Below are 22,801 nucleotides of genomic sequence, written 5' to 3'. Positions count from 1 at the left end.
AGGTGACATGTTTCTATGTACTTTGTGCACAAACTGCAATCTCTACTGGCTGATGCAAATAAATACCTATCTCAGCTGAGGTGCAATGGATGGGCATAGGGGTAAAGAGAAAGGGTGGGGAACTGTTAGCCCTCCACATGTTGCTAAACTACAACTTCCATCATCCCAGACCATTGGATTTGCTTGCTGGGGCTGATGCAAGTTGTTGTTCAGCAACATTTTTACAAAAAATTTAAGAGCCAAATGTTCCCTGCACCTAATATAGAGCCTTCTCAGTGGTGGCACTCTGGTTAGGAATCTGTGCCCCATCAACACAGGAGTTACCTAATACCAGGTTAGGCTATTGTCTACCCAGTATTGTCCATTTTGACTGAGCAGAGGCTCTCAACAGTCTCCAGGAGACAGTGATCTTTCCTATCACCTGCTACTTCATTATTTAACTGGGAATGCTGAGAATTGAACCTGGGGTCTTCGTCATGCAATGCATGTGCTCCATCCATTTAGCCATGGTGCCCGCCCCCATGCTTACTTCCTCCTATTTCACTTTCACTATGATTAGAGCAGGGTGAACCAACATGGCACCCTCCAGATGCTTATGCACCCAAACTCCCATATCTCTGGCCCACTAGCCATGCTGGCTGGGGTTGATCAGAATAGGAACCCAACAACATCTGGAGAGAACAACACTGGCTGTCCCAGTGTCATAGAATGCTCTTTGAGAATGTGATACCCTGGTTCTTGCAATTTGTTTTTGCTTTTTAATTACTGATAGTATTATTCATTGGTTATCGCTGCTGGTTACGACTGTTTTGTTTATGGTGTTTTAGTGGTACGTTATGTTTTCAAGATGGTTGTCATCTTCCTAGAGGGTCCCATTTATTTATTTCTTAAGTAAAATGTTTCTGTTGTGCCTTTTTGTTTCAAGGCACAGCAGAAACATTTTACCTAAGAAATAAATAACACCCAGGTGAAAAGAAAGAATCCTTTTAAAAGGAAGGCTTTCTATTAACAGGCACGAGGTATTACATGATTTATATAGTCATCCAATTTTGTAGTTACTTCATTATGCTTTTGAGACTGAACAGCTAGTGAAGTTCGAAATGGTTTCAACAGTGTTGCATATCTCTGTACACAGCAGAGAGCAGTCAATCTGGTGCGGGGAGTTGAACTTCAGAGTCCCCACTCAAACCAACACTCAGCCAGTGGAGTTTTCTGTGATCTTGGTCCAATCCCTTCTCTCTCCACCCAACTCACCTGGCAGAATGATGGTGAAAATAGCATGGGGATGGGGGTGGGGTGTAACCTTACATATATTACTTTAAAGTCCTTGGATGAGGGACGGGATTCAAGAAATTAGCAATATGCAAAAGGATCATCTGTCCAAAAAATATTCTGAAATGTTTGTTTTGTTCATTCACAACAAGTTTTATAGCATTACATTGATCTTTCATGTTAACGCAATAACATACAGAGGCCTGGTTTGTACAACATGGTAAGCTGGATTATGGCTTACTGGTACCATGGAAATGTTCTGGCTCCCAGAGATGGAGCTCACTGCCACCCTTTGCTCCTTCCCACAGTCCTGTATTCTCAGTGTGGCAACCAAGCCAAAGTTTGCCTTAATGGGTTTTCTGAACCCTGGCTCTTGGTTAAGCTCTCTCCTCCTAACCCTGAACTGTAGCCAAAAATAAGGTGCAGGAGAGATCTTAAACATGACTCCAGGTTCAGACAACACAGTAAGGCAAACCTTGGCTTACCTGCCATGCTGTGCAATTTCAAAATGACTGGGGAGGAGCAAAATGACTGTGTTCTCCTTCCTGGGAGCCCATATCACATTAAGTCATTCCTTAGCTTAGTCTTATGTCTGTAAGCAGCTGCAGCATAGCAAGGACAAATGCTTACTTTTAAAGTACTCTTGAGAACTCGGATGCGATGAAGCTTTTCGTTGATAGCAGGGTCGTTGCTTCTCTTTACGAAGGACCTCCGGTATTCCTGCTTGGTGGAAGGGCGTTGCTCTCCAAATGCAGACAGACTAGCTTGCTCCAGAGATTTGTACAACTCATGCAGACCATCTGCACTCTGTGGTCGCTCTTCTGCATTTTCTGAAAGAAAATCCAGCTTCCTTTATTTGTGTGTGTAATAATGACATACGGAGACAGAAAGCAAGAAGAATTTATGCCAAAACAGGACAGTTACTGTTTTCCTGAAACAGTTATGCAGTTTTAGGTCTGCCTGTAAAGCATAGTAGTCTGCACTGGAGGCTAGTCTATGAACACACGTGGCTCCCTGCCCCAACAATCTTGGCCCAGCCCCACCTAGCTCTTACCTGCCTAACAACCAGTCCAGGAGGTGGGGCTAGCAATCAACGCCTCCCCCCTTAGTCAATGGTGCCCAAAGTAGAACTCAGTGGGGGAGGGGGGTTTGGGGACAAAATTAGGCACCCACCTAACTGTACATTAACAGAAGAATCCTGAGATCCCTATTCCCCTTACAGAGCTATACTTCAAAGAGTTCCCTGGCAAGAAGGCTTGACTGTTGCTTTAGCACTCTAACCTCCTGCATACTATTGGGGCCCATCTACCCAAACGTTGTCTGCTCCGACAGACAGTAGATCTCTCCAATCTCACTCGGGTACCCTCAACCACCAATCCAGGAGCTCTTCTTACCTTCTTCACAGAAGCTACTTTGCTTTTTAACAGGCAGCTTTTCTTCAGATCTCTCTTCTGTTATCCCACTGGGTTTTACACGGCCTTTCACTCGGACATCTCTGTTTCGTGGGAGGCTTTGGCTACGTTGCTTCTGGGGTCTGGCATGAGAGCTGTGGCCTCTGTGGCACTCCACCAATGGGAAAGGGCCATCCTGTTCATGGTTGTGTCTTCTTTGGACTGGTAGCGTTGCTTGTCTCCGCCTCTCTGGTGACGACCCGGGCTGTCCGCTCGTGTACTCTGGGTCAGGAGGGACAGTCTGCAGAAAATGGAGCCCTGAACTGGTCAACGGGGTCTCAATGAGATCCTGCCAGGAACGCCTTTCTCTGTAGGGAGGCCTGCAACCTGACGAGTGTGTGCTCACTGCTGGATCCTGCCGGGAATCTTCCGCAGAAGAATGAGAATAGGTTGATTCACTGGAGAAGTGTCGTCCTTGTTTAGGCTCAGGGAATGGGCTTGAAGAATTCATCTGGAAATAATTAGAAACAGTCCGTTATATGACACAGTGTTGGGTACATAAAGGAAAAACCCAGTGTGTGCTGTACAGTAAAACCTACACTCCTCTCTTTAGTCATTCTGTTACCAGTGTGATAGTTGATGCCCTCAAGAGCTGCTTCTGTTTTGGTAAGAAATCTAAACCCGTGGCCCTCCAAATATTGTTGGACTCCAACTCCCATCAGCCCCAAACCAACATGGAAATGATCAGGGATGATGGATGAGTTGTAACCTGGAGGCTACAGGCTTCCTATCCCTGATCTAAAGCCTTCTTTTACCCACGTGAGTTACTGTGGCAACGTGGTTGGCAATAACACAGGGAATGTTTAGCCTTCTTTAAAGTCCACTGAATCTGTCATCTGAGCATCCCACATGGGTGGAAATCTTGTGGCATCCTACTGCTCACTCAGGAGCAACCACAGAAGCATCAACGGTGGTAGCAACTGCACATTTTAAAGTAACATCTAACAATGCTAACCAGAAGATCTGACGTGCAGATTTGAAAATCACAATCATTTCCCTATGTAGTCATTGGATAACATTCTCAACCACTCCCTATTCTTGTTTCGACACAGGTTTTAAAGAAGTTTTTCTTGAGATCTACTTAATGTAGTTGCAATTCAATGTTGCTTTGCAGGGGAAATTTTAAAGCTTCCTCAGAAGAAGTCAAAACTGGATTTCCAGTTCTTTTCTTTTCTTTTTAAAAAAGAACAAATGTTCCAACAAAATGGGGGGCAAGCAACATGTGAACATTATAGTGGAGAATTCTCTCTTTTTAAAAAAGAAAGGGACTGCTGAAAATTATCCAAATTATTTCAGCTAAGTTCTGAAAAAGAAAAGAGAGAGAAAATGAAAAAAAGGGAAAAAACAGTAAGGGAGGGGCTTAACCTGCATCCCAGTTGATGGAACAGCATCACATGGGTGAAAAGTCAGTCTGAGCTTCACCCATGTGATGCTGTTGCCTCAGTCATTCTCCCTTTGGTTCAGGCTGTGTGAGGACCACATCATTCACGCTGAAGAAAAATCTGAAAGAAAAATACAGAAAGAGTCCTATCTGAACTTAAAAAACACAGGTAAAAGGAAAGGGAACTAAAAAGCAGGTTGTAGAGATTCGGTAGACTATTCACCAACATACTTATTAACCACATGACTGTATGGCTTCAAACAGTTTATTTTACAGATTCGTACCCTGCCCACCTCTCCCTCCAAAAATGCCAAGATACATATGGCAAACTGAAGAGTATATCATTGCCATCATTTTCTACACATGTACAGCCCCTCCCTTATGTTCTGGGCCCTCATACGCATAATCGAGATTGTGTAAATTATGGAGCACCCTCTAAAAAGCTTCTAAATGCCTATTCCCCATTCTACAGGTCTCTCTCCTGCTCTCTCCAATACAGATCAAAACATCTGGAGTTGAGCTCTGGGGTTAGCTGGAGGCTGGGTGCAAAAGCGGCTGCAGCTGCTGTGCTACCCCACGCGTCAGGCTTGGGTGCCAGATGTGGCCCTCCAAGTATCTCTGTTTGGCCCTCAGGATCCTCCATGCCATACTCCCTATCCCTAAGCCTCACCCCACAGCGGCCCAGCTTCATATTCTCTTTGAGTATTTTTCCTTGGCTGGAAAGTGCCCTCGAGCTCTGATAGTGCCTTTTGCTTGGCTGGCTGGCGGAAAGAGAGAGGTGAGTGTAGTTGTAAAGCAACTTATTGTTGGGAGGTAAACATTACATTTGTTGCTCTGCCCACTTTTGCTTCTGCTGTCACCCACCACTGGCATGTGGCCCCTGGAAAGTTGTCCAGAAGAGAATGTGGCCCTCTGCTACAGTAAGCTATCAGTGAACTGTTTCTTCTACAAGCATGAAAAGAGAAATTCAGAGTCATGTTAAGAGTTGCTACCTGTTCATTATTTCTTTTATGAATTGTTCTTGCATCAGGGGCTTTTCGCATAATTAGGAAACTTAGCATTGGCAGAATTTGCCGTGTGTGTGTGTGTGTGTGAACTGCAACTTCCAAACCAACTTCAATCAGTTCCCAGCGTCAATTTTTTAGCTTATTCAAAGATCAAAGGAAAATTTATTTTTTAAAAAAATCTCCAGATGGTTGGACTGCATACCTAATGCAGTGTTTCCCAACCAGTGTGCCTCCAGATGTTTTGGGACTACAACTCCCATCATTCCTGACCAGTGGTCTTGCTAGCTAGGGATGATGGGAGTTGTAGTCCCAAAACATCTGGAGGCACACTGGTTGGGAAACACTGACCTAATGTATGCTTACTCTGAAGTAATTCTCACCGAGTTAAATGGGACTTACTCCTAGTTATTCATGCATAGGATTGCAGTGGCTCCCATTTCCCCCCACCATTGGCCATGCTAACTGTGGCTTGATGGGAGTTGGTCTCCCACATCTCACTGGAGGGCCACCAGTTCTCCAACCCTGAATTACATGAGGACATGTATCCTTTTACCTGTCCTATGGGAGGAGGATAAAATGTATTATCTGGTTGCTGCAGCTCAGACAGCATGGCTGTTATAAGCCATTGTTGTGTTCCTATACCAATAGTTTAGGAACTTTCACCACTGTAACTAAGTTTTACCGCCTGTGTTTTCTGACCCATATATGGAAAAAGCACATGAACCTGACCATTGAAGGGTTTGTAAGTAAACCAGTTTTTAATGTACCAAATGTGTAGTCTTTTTCTATGCTAATTATGGACTTAGGGTTGTGTGGGCAGAAACCAGTCCGACTGATGGAAGACAGCCAAAGCTGTTTGAAATTATCTCAAAGCGAGAAATTTCATGTGAGAACCAAACACATTGGGCTGAAATACCACTAGATGTGTGAGGTGATGCACGATGGACTTGTTAAATTGGCCTACCGTCAAACCAAAGAAATGACAGCCGACATACTAACCAAGCCACTTCTGACAGCACTGATACCTTTGAGTCAAGATGCGTCATTGGGTAGTTCATTAATTGTGTATGCAATTGTTATATATATCTGAGAAGGGGTCTGTGGGATAAAGCCTCACACAACCAACATGTTTAAGTCTAATGCATGAAGGGGTCAATACCATAGTGTAAGCTGTCATGCTAGGCTGAGCTAGGTCATTCCCTCTCTCACCTTGGAAGGAAGGTAATGTAATCAAGTCTATTGCTGTAGCTCAGTCAACCAGAGAAAATCAATGTGAGAAGAGGTTTTGAGCTGGTTGCTGCAGCTCAGACCACACGGCTCTTACAAGCCATTGTTGTGTTCCTGTACTAATCATTTAGGAACTTTTGTATTTTCTGACCAAAGTATGGAAAAAACACAAATGTGGGCTCTTTTTATGCTAGGGGAAGAGACTAACTTTGGGAGGAACTCACAAGGGCATATTTCCACACTGTACTTTGCTATATACTTCATGATTTAAAATCTCTACTGGGGTTCTCTCACCAAAGAGTACTTCGTCAAAACCTGGATCTTGGCATCCAGGGAATTCTCTTTTTATACCTATCTTTTCCTTGCCAACCAACACTCCTATTTTCTCCATGGACTTCCCATGATGCCACTGCCTTGCTGAACCTTAGCAAATCTGGGTATGGATGGGAGCCACCCCTGCCCCGGGAACCACATGCCTTCTGCCTTGAGATCAACAATGAAAGAAAAGCAAGAGAAGACAAAGTATATAAATAATTGTAATGATGTGACTAGATAATACTGTGGGGTCATGCTCATCCCTTCAGCATTCTATTGCTTTGTCCAACTGATGTGATCAAAGGAACAAACCAGTAGGGTAACCATGTGTGGGGTTGAACAACCCTCCTGGCAACATCATTGGTACTGTTTACCTGGATGGGGCAGGGCAGTATCCAGGTTGGGGCTGTGCAGGTTCAATGGCAGCATTGGAGCAACGAAAGCAGCCTTGCCAGTGCATGCACTAGCACAGCTCCAACCTTGCATCCACCTAGCCCTGCTCCATCCCCATCCGTTAAACAGCAGCAACGCAGATGTCAGGAGGGTGGTTCTGCAGATCCACCCTACTCCACTTTCCATTACGGCCCAGACGGCTCGCCGTTCACCAGGTTAAAAAGTACGGCTCCTAAGTCCGTTAAGAATCACTGAGCATATGGGAATTTCTGCATAAAAGTCAACAAAGCCAGAGCTTTGTTTTTTCTTTATCAACATATTATTGTTTAGCACTACTTTTGGTCCATTAGGTATAGTTATGTTCTCTTTACTTACAGTAGAAATACTTATCTGCTCTGCTTTACTTACAATGGGTTGAATCCCGACAAAGTTCTTTGAGGTTGGGACCCATTGGAACCAATGGGGCAATTTAGTCATGGCACCACCAGTTTCGGTTATTTCAATGGAAACTATGTGCAACTAACTTACTCCGCATCCAACACAATGTCAGTAGACACTCTTCCAAAAGCCAGAAGGATAAACAAAAAACAAAAAACAGCCCAAGGCTCAGAAGTAGCCTAGTGCATGCCTCATGTAACTTACCGAGGGTGTTCGGTGGTAGGTGTCGCAAAGTGTTATGGGTGCCTCTTGCTTCAGAGTTAATGAGCCATCAATATCTTCCTGGTCACTTTCACTCCAGTAATCTGCTAAAAAGTGTTTGCATTTGCCATTGAAATGAGTCCTATACATTAGGGAACATTTTTCAAAACACCACAGTAAGCTGTAGCTTACTGTGTAGCTATGCAACCTGGTAATTGTCCCTGAATGTGCAAGTTAAACAAAAAAAAAACTTAAGAGCAGCTTGTTGGATCAGGCAATTGCTTATCTAGCCCAGCATCCTGCTCTCACAGTGGCCAAGCAGGACCCAAGCACCAGAGCACTCTCCCTTCCTGTGGTTTCCAGCAACTGGCACACTGAAGCATTGCTGCCTCCAGCTGTGGAGGCAGAGCAGAGCCATCATGGCTAGCAGCCACTGATAGCCCTATCTTTGATGAATTTGCCACGTCCTCTCTGAAAACCCCCCAAGTTGATAGCCATAACTGCCTCCTGTATGTGTTGCATGAGGAAGAACTTTATTTTATCTCTTATGAATATTCCAACGTTCAGCTTCATTGCATATCCATGAGTTCTAGTGTTATGAGACAGAGAAACCTCTCTCTTTCCACCTCCAGGCCATGCATTTGTGTATGTGCAGGCTCTTTTTTGTGTGCTGATATTCTGATAGGAGGTTAATAGAAGGGACATAGACATAGGGGATACAGTTAGCAGGGGCAGCACAGTTCCCCCACCTACGTGTTTATGGTTTACTTGAGGATGTGCGAATCTGTCTGTTGCAATTGTATTTGTAATTCGAATCACTTCTACCTGTTTTTTTACCAAGAATACTAACCATTCTGTCCCCACATTTAGATGCACTACTAAGTTAGGGTCACGAGGAGTCGGACACAACTAAACAACTAAACAACAACAACTAAGCTAGTGATGTCTATTATCTCTGAGAGATCTACTCTGAGTAGGACTAGCATTGGGTATAACCCACTAGCTCCAAAAAAAACCCCCTGGCTTAAATGCCTATTTTCAATACATTTGTGAACTTCCTTACAATGTTTGGAGAGGTGGGAAATTCAATGGAAACATAAGCTCTGATCTGCACATATATATATTTGAGAGGTATTTTATATAGGCATTCACAAAGAATGAATTCCTAAAGCATCCCTAAGCTCACTTGTAAGCGAGCATGTTAAGGGTCATGGATTCTCTTCCCCACTCTGTACACGTCTCCGTTCATCCAGATGGAGGTCAAAGAATAATGATGGCCTTACCTTCATCGGGTCGGATATCCTTGTCATCAGGTGTATAACCAATGGCTGCAAGACCCAAACGGTTCATCCACCTGATGATAAAATAAAGAGACAAGGCATTTTCACACAAATACACACCCTGCTACAACTGTTAGTTTAAAGCATTTTAAATCTGTTCTGAAAGAGAAACAGTTCCCAGGAAGGCTGGCAGATCAATACAAAACAAGACAATTGGCTTTAAGCAGTGGCCTACAGTCCTTTATCATATAAAACAAAATTTAAGAGAAGAGTAAAGAAAGCAGATGAGAAAACATTTCAGAGTGCTAAAGACTACTCTGTCACCATCACGGTTTTGCAGTTGTTGGTTTAAGTGCCATTCTCCATTTGAAAATGAATACAATAGTACCTTGGGTTGTTGAACGGCTTGGCTCACAAACAAATTGGCTCCCAAATGCCGCAACCCCAGAAGTAAGTGTTCCGCTTTGTGAAAGTTTTTTGGAAGCTGGACTTCTGACGTGGCTTCCAATTGAGTGCAGGAAGCTCCTGCAGCCAATCAGAAGCTGTGCTTTGGTTTTTGAATGGTTCCAGGAGTCAAATGGACTCCCGGAAAGGATTATGTTTGACAACCAAGGTACCACTGGACTGGACTGGATATGGAACAGTATAGCTGACTTTGTGAGGCAGGCATCATTTCCAGCTTTTAATTGCAAGTGTGACATTATACAGATTCACAGTTGTTCTATTGTTTGGTTTTAAACTTCTGTTTGTTTCCTTTTTAAATTTTTGCTCACTGAAAGCAATACCATCGGTCAGACTTAAAATAAAGGGGGGGGGTCCTATGATGGGGGACAGGCCTGAGTTATGAAATGCACTTCCCCACCCCAACAACTTGGAGTATTGCAAAGAAAACCAACCAACCAACCAACCAACCAACCAAGATTCCCTTAAGCCATTGATTATTTAAAAGGTAGAGTGAAGCTTGTATGCTAGAAGCGTAAAAGAAGAGGATTTTGATCCTCCTGTGGTTTGCACTTGTCTTTTAAGCTCAAAGAAATGCTCATTGACAGTGATGGCGTAGAGTGTTGCTCTTCATTATTTTTTCATATATCGGAACAAGCGATCAAAACCTCCCCCAGCATTATAAACTTGAAGTTCTTCAGTGCCTGAATCTCAATCAGATGCTACAGTTTCAATACTCATTCCCTTTCTTCCCTCTTTGTATGCTAGGGACACTACCAGTTTTACCTAGAGATACTGGGAAGTTACGACCTTTCCCCAATTCTCAACTAGATGCTGAGCTAGTGGCCTAACTCATCTGTGCTTCTTCCTAGGTTCCTTTCCTTTACAATAAAAGCCGGAAGAGACAAGGCAACTGGACTGTGTCACATTTATCCCTTGGGGGCAAATCGAAAAAGAAGAGAATTGCAATAATCTGAAAACGAAATTCTGTCTCTCTTTCTGGAATGGGGCAGGAACAGTTTCAGATGCCTGGAGTTGTGATGCTGGTGAGATGAGAATTAGTAACATTTAGAATTAGACTTACAGCCCTCCTGAGGACAAACTTCCTTGGACCAATTATAGAAACCTCCTTTTATTCATTTGAGGCCTGAACAGATTTTCTGTATAAGCTATTAAATCCCCATGTAAAGATGGGGATTTTGCTAAAATAGCCTTGCATCCTTCATTTGCTAATTCATATTTTGTCCTGGCTGGTACCCCAATGACATAATTATTCACCTCCTCTCCCACTCTATATTCCATGCAATGGTGATTTTCATTAATAGCAGCAAGGATGTCTCTCAACACAATGAACATCACCCTGAATTGAAGTTGTTCAAACCCGTTTCATTTAAACATTCATCACTTGCATAACCTCTGTTTTAAAAACAGCTGCACAGTTTGTTTCCAGGCCCAATTCAAAGTGTTCACAATGTTTAAAGCAGGGGCAAAAATAGGCTTTATTCAAAGACCCACTTTGGCAACCCCTTCACATCTGCATACACAGGTTGGGAACTTCAATGATGCCCCCAGCTAGCCCCTCCATAGCTATGCCTTAAGTATAGCCTATGCCTAAGTCTTAAGTAACTTAGACCCGAAATATCTGAAAGATCACCTCATTCTCTACAGACCCTCTTGGGTGTTAAAACTGGCAGAGGGGGCCTTCTTGGTAGTTCTGCCACCCTAAAAAAAATGTTGGGGAGGGTGGCAGCCTGAGAGAGAGACAGCTCTTACTTAAGCTGTGGAATAGCCTTCCCACAGATGTACATTCATTGTACAGTATAATTTTCATCAAATGCTGATGACACGCCTTTTCACCCTAAGCTTTGACATCTGTCATGCATATTTCTGGACTCATTCCAAAAGGAATTGGAATTGTCACGAATCTTCCAACATTCAGCTTCACTGGAGTTCTGGTGTACCACACGGATGCCATATGAAGGGTTTTTAACAGCCACTCTTACCAGGAACGCCAGTCCAACATTTTAAAACGAATACATATTTTCTGAGTCTTTTCCGGTTGTTGTTCCTGATGCATTTTCCTTTATATGCAGGAGGGCATTTCTTATTAAAACCTCATTTGATTTACTTTGGATCCCCTATATTGTTATGCTGCGGCAGGGGGCGGGCGGGAATGATTTAACAGCAAGGGATTCAGCGCAGAAGGACAATTTGATGTCAAAACATTATTTATAAATCACATTACGGAAGGCCAATATGGTTTGCAAACAGTGCGTGACCCACCATTTATAATGTTAGGCAGCTCTATCTCTAGAAAGCACCTCAAAACAGGGGCGCTCACGTGGCTGTAACTGCTTTGCAAAAGGATAGAACTGCAGTAGAATGAAGGCTTGGAATAAAATTACAACAAAACTCTTCTCCCCACACCACCCTGCAAATAGTATAGTAGGAAAGCTTATTAAGACTGCTTGGGTGGTTTTAAAAGAGAACATGTAACAATATTGTCTGTTCTGAACACTTCCTAAAACAGACGCTCAACATGAAAAATGAATGGCTGATCACCAGCTGATCACAAATAAGCTTGCCAAACATCCAAATCAGCCCTAGGCATGCACCCAGGAAAAGATCACTGAGGAGACTCTTACATGTCAGGCTTGTGATCTAGGATCAGGGCACCATGGCTTGGAGGCCATCTCTGCACCTCCTGTTCCTTATTTGTAAAACATGAGAAAGGAACTTTGGGCCAAATTTGGCCTGCAAGATTGCTTCCCCCACTTCACGCCCACCTGCCACACACCTGACATCCTATGTGAGGTCATGTGTGGGGCACCTATAGATGCAGGTGGATGGGCAGCACAAATGAGTTCCCCACATGCAGCTCATCCCTGCAGAAAGCAGGGTCAAAGTCACCGCCAACAGCTGATTCAGGGAGAGATATTGTCCTGATCCAGGCCATAATGTCTCAAGGAGCTTGGCAGATACTCATTTCTTAAGATTTTCATCAAGAAGAAAATGTATACACAGTGAGTTAGCTGCCACTGCAAGCGGGAATAACAGGCGTGTTCCTTCCAAACATATAAAGTCTTTGCAGTCTGCCTTCCCCACTGCTGCATCTCTCACTGTTGTGGCATTTAAAAAAAAAGTAAATGAAGATCACCGACAGGAGAGATGTTCTATGTGTTTTCTCTGATTTGATAATTTGACATGATTTTGCTGATCTCATTTCATGCGGTGCCTGCTTAGGTTTGTCAAGCCAGCAACAGAGGAATAAGCCGAGGACAGCTTAGCAGCTGAGAAGTGAACCATAACAATTCATGTTTTTGTGTGCATGCCTTCCACCTGCTTAATGGACTTTGATGAAAAACACACACCTCTTTTCATCCTATTAACTTTTTTTCCCTATCCAAAGCCAGTATAACCCCTTGCCTTAGTGCCAACACTAAGCTTTTCACACTTTCTATGGAAAATCCTCATTTAGAGAAATAGTAGACTACTGTAATGCAGTATATGTGGAGCTACCCTTGTGCATGGTGTGGAAGCTGCAGCTAGTGCAATACTCTGTTGCTAGGGTGCTTAATAGGAAGACACTCTGATTTACACATTTTATGCTGGTGTTGAAAAATATGCATGGGCTGTCTATTAGCTACTGAGCCAAACACAAGCTTTTGTTTCTGACATTTAAGGCCCTGAACAACTTAGGAGCATGATACCTAGCTGACCACCTTTGCAGTACAGTGGTACCTCTAGCTACGAACTTAATTTGTTCCGGAGGTCCGTTCTTAACCTGAAACTGTTCTTAACTAGAAGCGTGGTTTCGCTAATGGGACCTCTTGCTGCTACTGCGCCACCGGCTCACGATTTCCGTTCTCATCCTGGGGCAAAGTTCTCAACTCAAGGTAACTCTTCCAGGTTAGTGGAGTTTGTAGCCTGAAGTGTTTGTAACCTGAGGCATTTGTAACTCGAGGTACCACTGTATAGACCAAAATGATATTTAAGATCTTCAAAGGAAAACATGCTGGCTGTTCCATGATACTGACATGGTCACAATGCAGAAGAAGCAGGCCTTCTCAGTGACAGCACCGAAGCTTTCATGAACCTTGACTGTTAAGTTTTATTATTGTTTTGCACACTGTCCAGTTTTATTTCTGATCTACAGTTACATTTTGCTTTCATCTTGTTCTGAGGAAATTGCTGATAAGGCCTTAAATAAACAGGAAGCCAGGTGTGCACTCACAAACACTCACAATACCCATGCAACATCCGTCACATGTTCAAAATGCAACTTTAGCACCTAGCAAGTCCACAGGTCTCTGATGCTAAAGGTACAGACCAAATGGGGCAACCCTGTTGAAAGGAATATCCTGGCACACGAAGCACAGTATGACTAGTTTTTGTGTGCGCTGACTGGGTATTCCATTAGAATAATTTATAGTCAACATGAAGCCACAATCAGTTATAGCTCTGATGAACCTGTAAGATACACCTGTTTCCCCAATAGCTGTTTGTCCCATTCACTGTTTACATTTTTACATGCAAGGTTAAAAAAATCTGGATCACCACCTGGTTTGAGGATGTCCTGGGCAAAGTGCCCACAGCTGTTTTCTGAGTCTGATAGGAACCTAAGAAAAGCCTTGCTACATCAGGTCAAAGGCCCATCTAATCCAGAATCCTGTCCTCAAGGTAGCCAAATATGCCTATGGTGTGCATGCATATTGCCTCCAAAAGTGCAGGCAGAACTATGGGCATTGTTGCTAGTAGCCATGAATAGTCAAATTCACAGGGAATCAGGCTAATCCTCTTTCAAAGCCATCCAGGTTGGTGGCCATCACTACATGTTGTGGAAATGTATCCCAATGTGGGCTGTTATTTTTGTCTGCCCTGAAGCTCCCAAACATTCAGTTCCACTGGATAGCACCAGGTCTGAATACTACGAGAGGGAAGAAAAAAACTTCTCCCTACCCGCTTTCATCACACCTTATTCATAATCTCCATCATGTCACCCCCTAGCCACACACCGATCAAACAAGTGTGCCACGTGGAGGTGCAAAGCAGCAGACAGCGGTAGGGACAGGTGGTGGTAAGCAGCAGCAGAGGAGTGGGTGAGGACAGATGGAACTGATAGATGGCAGCTGCTCCAGCCTCCTCCTACTCTGCCAACCCAGGTACTGGCAAGCATCCACCCAAATTATAGCAGCCATGACAGTCCTTTGCCGGAAGGTGTCCTGCAGTTGGGAGGGCTGTCTGGTCTGTAAGCAGTTGAAAGATAAAAAAAAAACCCAAAGGAGGGAGAGCAGGAGGGGACTTGAATTTGTCCATCAGCAGTGAGCACCTGGGCGAGAGCTGAGAGGGTTCCCTCTTCTGAGTGCGGAATAAGGGTTAAGGTATAATTGTGATAAGCCATCCTCAGATCTTGAATGATGAAAGGTGGTTCAGAACTTGAATAAATAAAATAAAATTTGAAAAGAGAGAAATAATAATAATAATGCCTCAAAACTCTTAACAGTATTATTATTATCTTCTACTACTTCTTTCCTTTTACTTTTCACTATTTCTCCCTCTCTTCCTTTTTGGTTTCTTCCCCATCTATCTCTCTTAGATTGGTTTGGCTTTTATTGTATTCTCTATGTTGAAAACTATCAATAAAATTGAATACACACACAAAAAACAAACAAAAAACAACAACAGTGAGCACCTAGGCAGCAAAAGAACACAGGAAGCTACCTTATGCAGAATCAGGTCACTGGTTCATAGAGCTCAGTATCGTTTACCCTGGCTGAAAGTGGCTTTCCAGGGTTTTTTGACAAGGGGCATTCCCAGCCCTACCTGGAGATGCCAGGGATTGAACCTGTGACTTCTGAATCAAAAGCATATGCTCCAGCACTGAGCTATGACCCTTTCCTAAAACCGACTGAGCAGGCACATAGGTCTCCTATTCACAGTGTTCCCGACTATATATAGGAATGTAGGAAACTGCCTTAATACAGACTCAGATCACAACTGACTGGAAGCAGTTCTTTAGCGTTTCAGGCATGAGTCTCTCCCAGCCCTGTCTGGAGATGCTGGGGTTAAAACCCGGAATATGAAGAAATCTAGGTCCTATTTTTTGGGGCAATATGCAAGTTGTCCCTCTAGGTCAGGAGGCTACAGCTGCCACTATCTTCATTTTCTCAAAATGCCTCTGGGGACTGATGACGTTACATTGGAAGCAGAGATCAGAGGCATCAAGGATGGAAGTTGTATCTACCTGGCTTGGTGCTACTCAATACCAGGCTCAAAATTTTATTTTAAAAAGCTGAATGCTAGGGTCAGCTGCAGTGAGCCCCGGCTTTCCCCAGAGATGCAGAGGACCTGTCTATCTGTATGAATTCTTGGAAGTCGGGAACAATCCCAAAGCAGATTTTGAACATGGTGCCCAGTAGTCTTATTTTGGGGAAGTTACCCTGGATATAACATAAATGATTTCACATGATCTCTCCTAACAGCCTTCCGTTTTGCAAAACCTTTTATGCCTCTCAGTAGGGGGAAAGCTACACATTCAGAAAGGCAGCCCTCCTGCCAGCAATGCAAGTCTCAAAGGGCCATGGATAGTGTACAAAAATTTCCTGTAAATCCAGATACACTTATAAAAACCTTTGCAGGAAAGCAGTGATGATCACTCAGCCTGCAGTGGAAATAACTCAGGGTTGTTATTTGCAAACACATACATAAATAATAAAGAAAATTAAGATATCTTGATCTTGAATTGGTTTCCCTTAGGGCTGCGATATCACAACATTTACCATTTTGCACATGCATTTATAGAAAATAACGCCCACCACAAGTTAACCCACTGTGTCCAATTTGGTACACTAGTACAGCAATGGCACCTACCACTTAAGAGACATTCATATGCCCATATTGAAATCAGAACTCACAGAAACTAAAAGTCTGTGCAGTTCTACAAGTCCTGGTGGCTCCACATAGCAGAGAGCCTGGTTTGTTCCCCCCACGTGATAGTGGAGAGGAAGGAGCTAGCCTTGTCCCCAGGCCCATTCATATACTGGCTTCAACTGGCTATCATATTGCCTGGGCAGGCCTTACTTCCGGGAACTAATAAGCAGTACTGCTTGGCTCTTGGGAAGAAGGACATAGAGAACATGCTCCCTCTGGTCTGGCTATCCAGGCAAAACCAGCAAACGAAGGTCTGTACGTGCCTACAATTCCAAGCTGAAAGGAGGCACCACTATGAACAGATACCCCTAGGTGTTGATAGGGAAATGTCCTAGTACAAACTTGTAGCTTAGAAGACGGTAATAATAACAATAATGACAACAACAGCAAGAACGGTTTTCAAAATTAGTTAAATGTTGTTCCAAAGCTTGATTATTATTTTTTAAAGTGTATTTTCTTTCCAATCTTCTCAACAGCTCACATCTCCTGTTTCAAAATTGCAGCCTTCCCACCAAGGCTTTTCTTTAGTCTTAGCTGAAGGCAGAATGGGCAGCAGTGCTATTTTTCTTAAAAAGAGGTGCTTAGAATAGCAATGGTGCCCAAATAGCAATGGGAGCCAAAGCCTCTTCCTCCTCCTCCTCCAGCTAAGTGTCCTCTGATGTCTTCTTTAGCACGCTATCCGTAGGAGGTAATTTAAAGTGCTAATAACTTGCTGCTCTTCTTTACTTGGGATGAATGTGGGAAACCCCTGCACTCTGTTTTTTTTTAAAAAAAAAGTCTCCCGTTTTGATTTTTCTTTAAGCTGCGACAAGAATCACAATCTTTGCTGATTTATTCAAGTGTAATAATTGCGTGAAGAGTGTTACTCCAGGAAGGATCTCTCATTTCCAAACCTATTTGTGGTTTGTGCTATTTGTCTCTCTGCACAAGGCACTGAGTGACCGAGGCAAACTAGAAACAAATGCATTAATTTCATGACTAATTCATTGCAGAGAACATCAGTGTGCTTGTGCAGACCTGACAAAGCAGCATGACAGCATTAATTTTGCAAACCAAACTCTGTCTGCAACAGTCAGAACAGCAGGAAGGGTTCATTGGAACAACTATGTGATTTGCCAGCGAGTCCCCACTCGTTGGTATTTAATCCTTTCATGACTTGTGCTCAGTGCAGATATAGCTCAAGCCTTCCAGCAAATCATACACTGCAATTTTGAGGCCAGTTTTTTTTTTTTTTTTAACGTGGATGCACACTCCTAAGAACATAAGAAGCTCCCTGCTGGAAAATACCAAAGGGGTCATAAGAACATAAGAAGAGACAGGCTGAATGAGGCCATTGCTCATCCAGTCCAGCATACTGATGTCACAGTGGCCAATCAGGTGCCTTGTTGTTGTTGTTGTTTAGTCGTTTAGTCGTGTCCGACTCTTCGTGACCCCATGGACCATAGCACGCCAGGCACTCCTGTCTCGCACTGCCTCCCGCAGTTTGGTCAAACTCATGTTCGTAGCTTCGAGAACACTGTCCAACCATCTTGTCCTCTGTCGTCCCCTTCTCCTAGTGCCCTCAATCTTTCCCATCATCAGGGTCTTTTCCAAGGATTCTTCTCTTCTCATGAGGTGGCCAAAGTATTGGAGCCTCAGCTTCACGATCTGTCCTTCCAGGGAGCACTCAGGGCTGATTTCCTTAAGAATGGATAGGTTTGATCTTCTTGCAGTCCATGGGACTCTCAAGAGTCTCCTCCAGCACCATAATTCAAAAGCATCAATTCTTCGGCGATCAGCCTTCTTTATGGTCCAGCTCTCACTTCCATACATCACTACTGGGAAAACCATAGCTTTAACTATACGGACCTTTGTAGGCAAGGTGATGTCTCTGCTTTTTAAGATGCTGTCTAGGTTTGTCATTGCTTTTCTCCCAAGAAGCAGGCGTCTTTTAATTTCGTGACTGCTGTCACCATCTGCAGTGATCAAGGAGCCCAAGAAAGTAAAATCTCTCACTGCCTCCATTTCTTCCCCTTCTATTTGCCAGGAGGTGATGGGACCAGTGGCCATGATCTTGGTCTTTTTGATGTTGAGCTTCAGACCATATTTTGCGCTCTCCTCTTTCACCCTCATTAAAAGGTTCTTTAATTCCTCCTCGCTTTCTGCCATCAAGGTTGTGTCATCTGCATATCTGAGGTTGTTGATATTTCTTCCAGCAATCTTAATTCCGGCTTGGGATTCATCTAGTCCAGCCTTTCGCATGATGAATTCTGCATATAAGTTAAATAAGCAGGGAGACAATATACAACCTTGTCGTACTCCTTTCCCAATTTTGAACCAATCAGTTGTTCCATATCCAGTTCTAACTGTAGCTTCTTGTCCCACATAGAGATTTCTCAGGAGACAGATGAGGTGATCAGGCACTCCCATTTCTTTAAGAACTTGCCATAGTTTGCTGTGGTCGACACAGTCAAAGGCTTTTGCATAGTCAATGAAGCAGAAGTAGACGTTTTCTGGAACTCTCTAGCTTTCTCCATAATCCAGCGCATGTTTGCTATTTGGTCTCTGGTTCCTCTGCCCTTTCGAAATCCAGCTTGCACTTCTGGGAGTTCTCGGTCCACATACTGCCTAAGCCTGCCTTGTAGAATTTTAAGCATAACCTTGCTAGCGTGTGAAATGAGCGCAATTGTGCGGTAGTTGCAGCATTCTTTGGCACTGCCCTTCTTTGGAATTGGGATGTAGACTGATCTTCTCCAATCCTCTGGCCATTGCTGAGTTTTCCAAACTTGCTGGCATATTGGGTGTAGCACCTTAACAGCATCATCTTTTAAAATTTTAAACAGTTCAGCTGGAATATCATCACTTCCACTGGCCTTGTTATTAGCAATGCTTTCTAAGGCCCATTTGACTTCACTCTCCAAGATGTCTGGCTCAAGGTCAGCAACCACACTACCTGAGGTGTACGAGACCTCCATATCTTTCTGGTATAATTCCTCTGTGTATTCTTGCCACCTCTTCTTGATGTCTTCAATCAGGTGCCTAAAAATTATTTTATTACAGTGGTACCTTGGTTCTTGAACTTAATCCATTCCAGGAGTCCGTTCGACTCCTGAAACCATTCAAAAACCAAGGTGCGGCTTCTGATTGGCTGCTGTCAGACATCCGGCTTCCGAAAAGTGTTCGCAAACCGGAACACTTACTTCCGGGTTTGCGACATTCAGGAGCCGATTTGTTCAGGAGCCAAGCTGATTCGAGTACCAAGGTACCAGTGTATTTGCATTTAAAAATACTATTCACACAGCTGGAAGCATTAGGAGCTTCGATCAATGGGACCCAGATAAGTTTAAGCAAGTGTTTATGTAAGTCAAGTACACAATGCAACTACACAATCACATTCGGCCTGTTGAGAGCCATGGAAATCTCAGCACACACGGAGGAGGAAACAGTAACGTTCTTTTGTCTGCTGCTCTGAATACATCAGAATAAAATTACTCTAGTATAATATCAATGTTTCTTACCTATTCATTTCTTCCAGGCAGTCAGTAGCAAAGTAGAAACTCTTAATTTTGGGGTGGCAAGCTTTGAAAGCACTGTGAGGAAAGCAGAAAGAGGGAAAACATAACTGTCTTGAAGTTTAGAAGGTATTTGGGGAGTTGAACTTTAACAGCAAGTTACCTAGGGAAACCGATATTCTGAGAATCCTGTGTTAAGTTCCCTTTGAATATGATGCCAAGTTCTTTCCCAGATTAGAACTTAATAAACAGATGAAGAAGAAGTCAGGACTTTAGCTCTTTGTCTTCAGGAATTTCATCTTGAGTCCCACCTCTCAGAGGATACAGTGGATACCCTGCCCATAATATTAATTTATGTGGAATGGTACCATTTTTTTTCTTTTTATATCCATGCGCAGTCAATCTATGCCAACAATTAAAGGGTTTTTTTTCTTTTTTAAAAAAGGAAAACAACCCAAGAGATGCATCCTTTCTGGCAGTTTTATTGAAATCACCATGCAATTTGCATCTCCCTGGTCACATGCTTCAGGGGACAGACACAGTCCAGGTTCAGTGCAATGCCCCAAACACAGCCTGTGGTGTCCTGTGCCCCCTTGGGATGTGTTGTTAATAGGCATTTGATAGTTAACCTTTTTTCTAGGGGATTGTGATCAGGTGTATGTGGGTTGGAGGGAGGCAAGGGAAGCTTCTGTCTGTAGCTTTTACAATTTCCCCATTATTATTTTTAGCACTTGTTTTTAATCTTATGCTTATTTTGCATGGTAAGATGCCTTGAGACTTTTTATCAGGTGTCTAACAAATGATATAAACACTAATGGTGATGATAGAAGTGCAGTCTTAAAGCCTACAAAATAAAGGACTCCCAGAAGAAGTACTATAAGTTGACTCCTGCCAACCTAGCAGTTCGAAAGCATGTCAAAGTGCAAGTAGAAAAATAGGCACCGCTCCGGCGGGAAGGTAAACGGCGTTTCCGTGCAGTGCTCTGGTTCGCCAGAAGCGGCTTTGTCATGCTGGCCACATGACCTGGAAGCTGTACGCTGGCTCCCTCGGCCAATAAAGCGAGATGAGCGTGCAACCCCAGAGTCGGTCATGACTGGACCTAATGGTCAGGGGTCCCTTTACCTTTACCTTACTAGAAATAAAAGTATGAGAGAGGCACTAAGCAGTGAAACTAACACCTGCCACTCTCTACCTCCTCTTTTTGAACAAAGGATATTTTAGCAGGGCTCTTTTTGTTCCTAACTCAAAGTCCAGGATGCGTCACTGACTAATTCCTCTTTCATAACACTCTCTTATTAAATGCCTTAGGATGGCATTCAAAGAACTGGTTTCCTGCATTTTTATTATTAACTCATCAGACCAGGTCACTGCCAACTTTACATGTAACACCCTCCAACGTGTGACCTTTTAGGAAATGAACTGGAAAACCCTTTCAAAGCAGCCAGTTGCTGTTCGCACAGCAGTTTTTTGGTCCTCCCGCCCCCCCACCTCTCTAGCTTGCATTCCCTGGCACTATAGCTCTCTGATGGCATTTGCAGGTAGGGGACAGAACTAAAAAGCTATGTCTGAGCCATTGGTCCTCACTGGTGAGTGAGCTGAAAAATGGCTCACTACACAATTGGCTCTGTAGGAATGCAAAAGCAAGTGCTACATGGATAGGTGTGATAAGGATGGGGTGATATTCTAAATAAATGAGTTTGGAGCCCAGGTTTCTGTATCTTTAAGCATTTTGCCAATCACAGGCATTTTGCCAAGACTGATGCATTTCAAAGTGGCAGGGATTTACAAAGCAATGGAGATGCAATTGTGATGGAATTAGAAGAGTAAATGAGCAGCTAGCTGATGTTCTGATCTCTGTCCTTCGAAGCTAGCCAAGAAAAGGCACCCCAGCCTTGTCATTGTGTGTCCTCGGCCATCAAAGAGACCTTCGTCCTGCTGACATTTCTTCCTCATACAGCTTTCGCTGCACAGCGCATGCTTCCCAAATCCAGATATATCCCACAAGTCCTCCCTGTGGTGAAGTGGGCTTACTTGAATAAGACTGGCAACATGAAAGGCAGCCCGCGTGTGAGCACACAACTCAATGGCGCTTTCTTTTGAAGCCAACCAATAATAGCTTCCTAAGGACTATTATTGGCTTCTCCTCATTATTTGCTTAGTGTCTGGATGTGCTGCAAGGAGATGGCCCACACAAAAGAAGAACAGGTCTGCAGAAAGTGTAGGAAACCGGGAATCGGCACTTGCATCAAATGACTTGTTGGTTTGCATTTTAGATACAAGGAAGGGCTCCTCTGAGCTTCTTTCCCATGTCTGAAGAGGTGTTCCTATTAAACTCTCATAGAATCATAGAGTTGGAAGGGACCACAAGGGCCATCGTCCAACCCCCTGCAATGCAGGAATTTTTTGCACAACATGGGGCTCAAACCCACAACCCTGAGAGCAAGAGTCTCATGTTCAGGATCAACTTTCTATATTGTTTATGGTAATGAAAGGATATGGACAATAACCTGCTAAACTCCCCCCACCATTAGTAAAAAACATTCTAATTGGAATGGATGTGATTGACATTTTTCAAACTAAATGCTTGGATCAGAACTTGGTTGTTCGCCAGCTCCCACACTTCCCAAATGCTCCAAGGTGGTTCTGAAGCCCAAATGATTGTTTCAATATGTGTTATTAAAATGTGTATTTTGAAAAAAGATAAATATGTAAATTTATTTATTAAATAATGTAGATTTCTGTGCAGGTTTTTTTAAAAAAAAGAAAAGAAAAAAGTTGCAGAAGGGATAGCTCCAGTCAGTTGAGCAGGAGATTCTTAATCTCAAGGTTCGAGTCCCACGTTGGGCTAAAGATTCTTGCATTTCAGGGGGTTGGACTAGATGACACTTGTGGTCCCTTCCAAATCTACAATTCTATGTCAAAATGGGAGAGAATGGACTGATGAGTGAGCACATGTGAAGCTGACGCGGAGTGG

At 43.4% G+C, this 22,801-nt stretch overlaps 1 protein-coding gene across 2 annotated transcripts in view; it reads right to left on the bottom strand.

The window, feature by feature from the left end:
* The window catches only part of LOC118084387 (connector enhancer of kinase suppressor of ras 2-like), a 315,789-nt gene that overhangs the window by 4,976 nt on the left and 288,012 nt on the right, over nt 1-22,801 (bottom strand). Inside the window, exons 19-23 of one of the 2 annotated variants that reach the window (XM_035113863.2) lie at nt 19,834-19,905; nt 8,969-9,039; nt 7,689-7,792; nt 2,667-3,174; nt 1,903-2,102 (exon numbers count right to left, since the gene is read on the bottom strand). In XM_035113863.2, coding sequence (XP_034969754.1) covers nt 1,903-2,102; nt 2,667-3,174; nt 7,689-7,792; nt 8,969-9,039; nt 19,834-19,905 — 955 coding nt within the window. The remainder of the gene's footprint in view (nt 1-1,902; nt 2,103-2,666; nt 3,175-7,688; nt 7,793-8,968; nt 9,040-19,833; nt 19,906-22,801) is intronic. The other variant, XM_060270182.1, reaches the window with a different exon arrangement.

Source organism: Zootoca vivipara, chromosome Z (genome assembly GCF_963506605.1).
Source record: "Zootoca vivipara chromosome Z, rZooViv1.1, whole genome shotgun sequence".
NCBI classification, from domain to species: domain Eukaryota; kingdom Metazoa; phylum Chordata; class Lepidosauria; order Squamata; family Lacertidae; genus Zootoca; species Zootoca vivipara.
The sequence above is the reverse complement of the archived record's forward strand: the minus strand, read 5'-3'. Positions and strand labels throughout refer to the sequence as shown.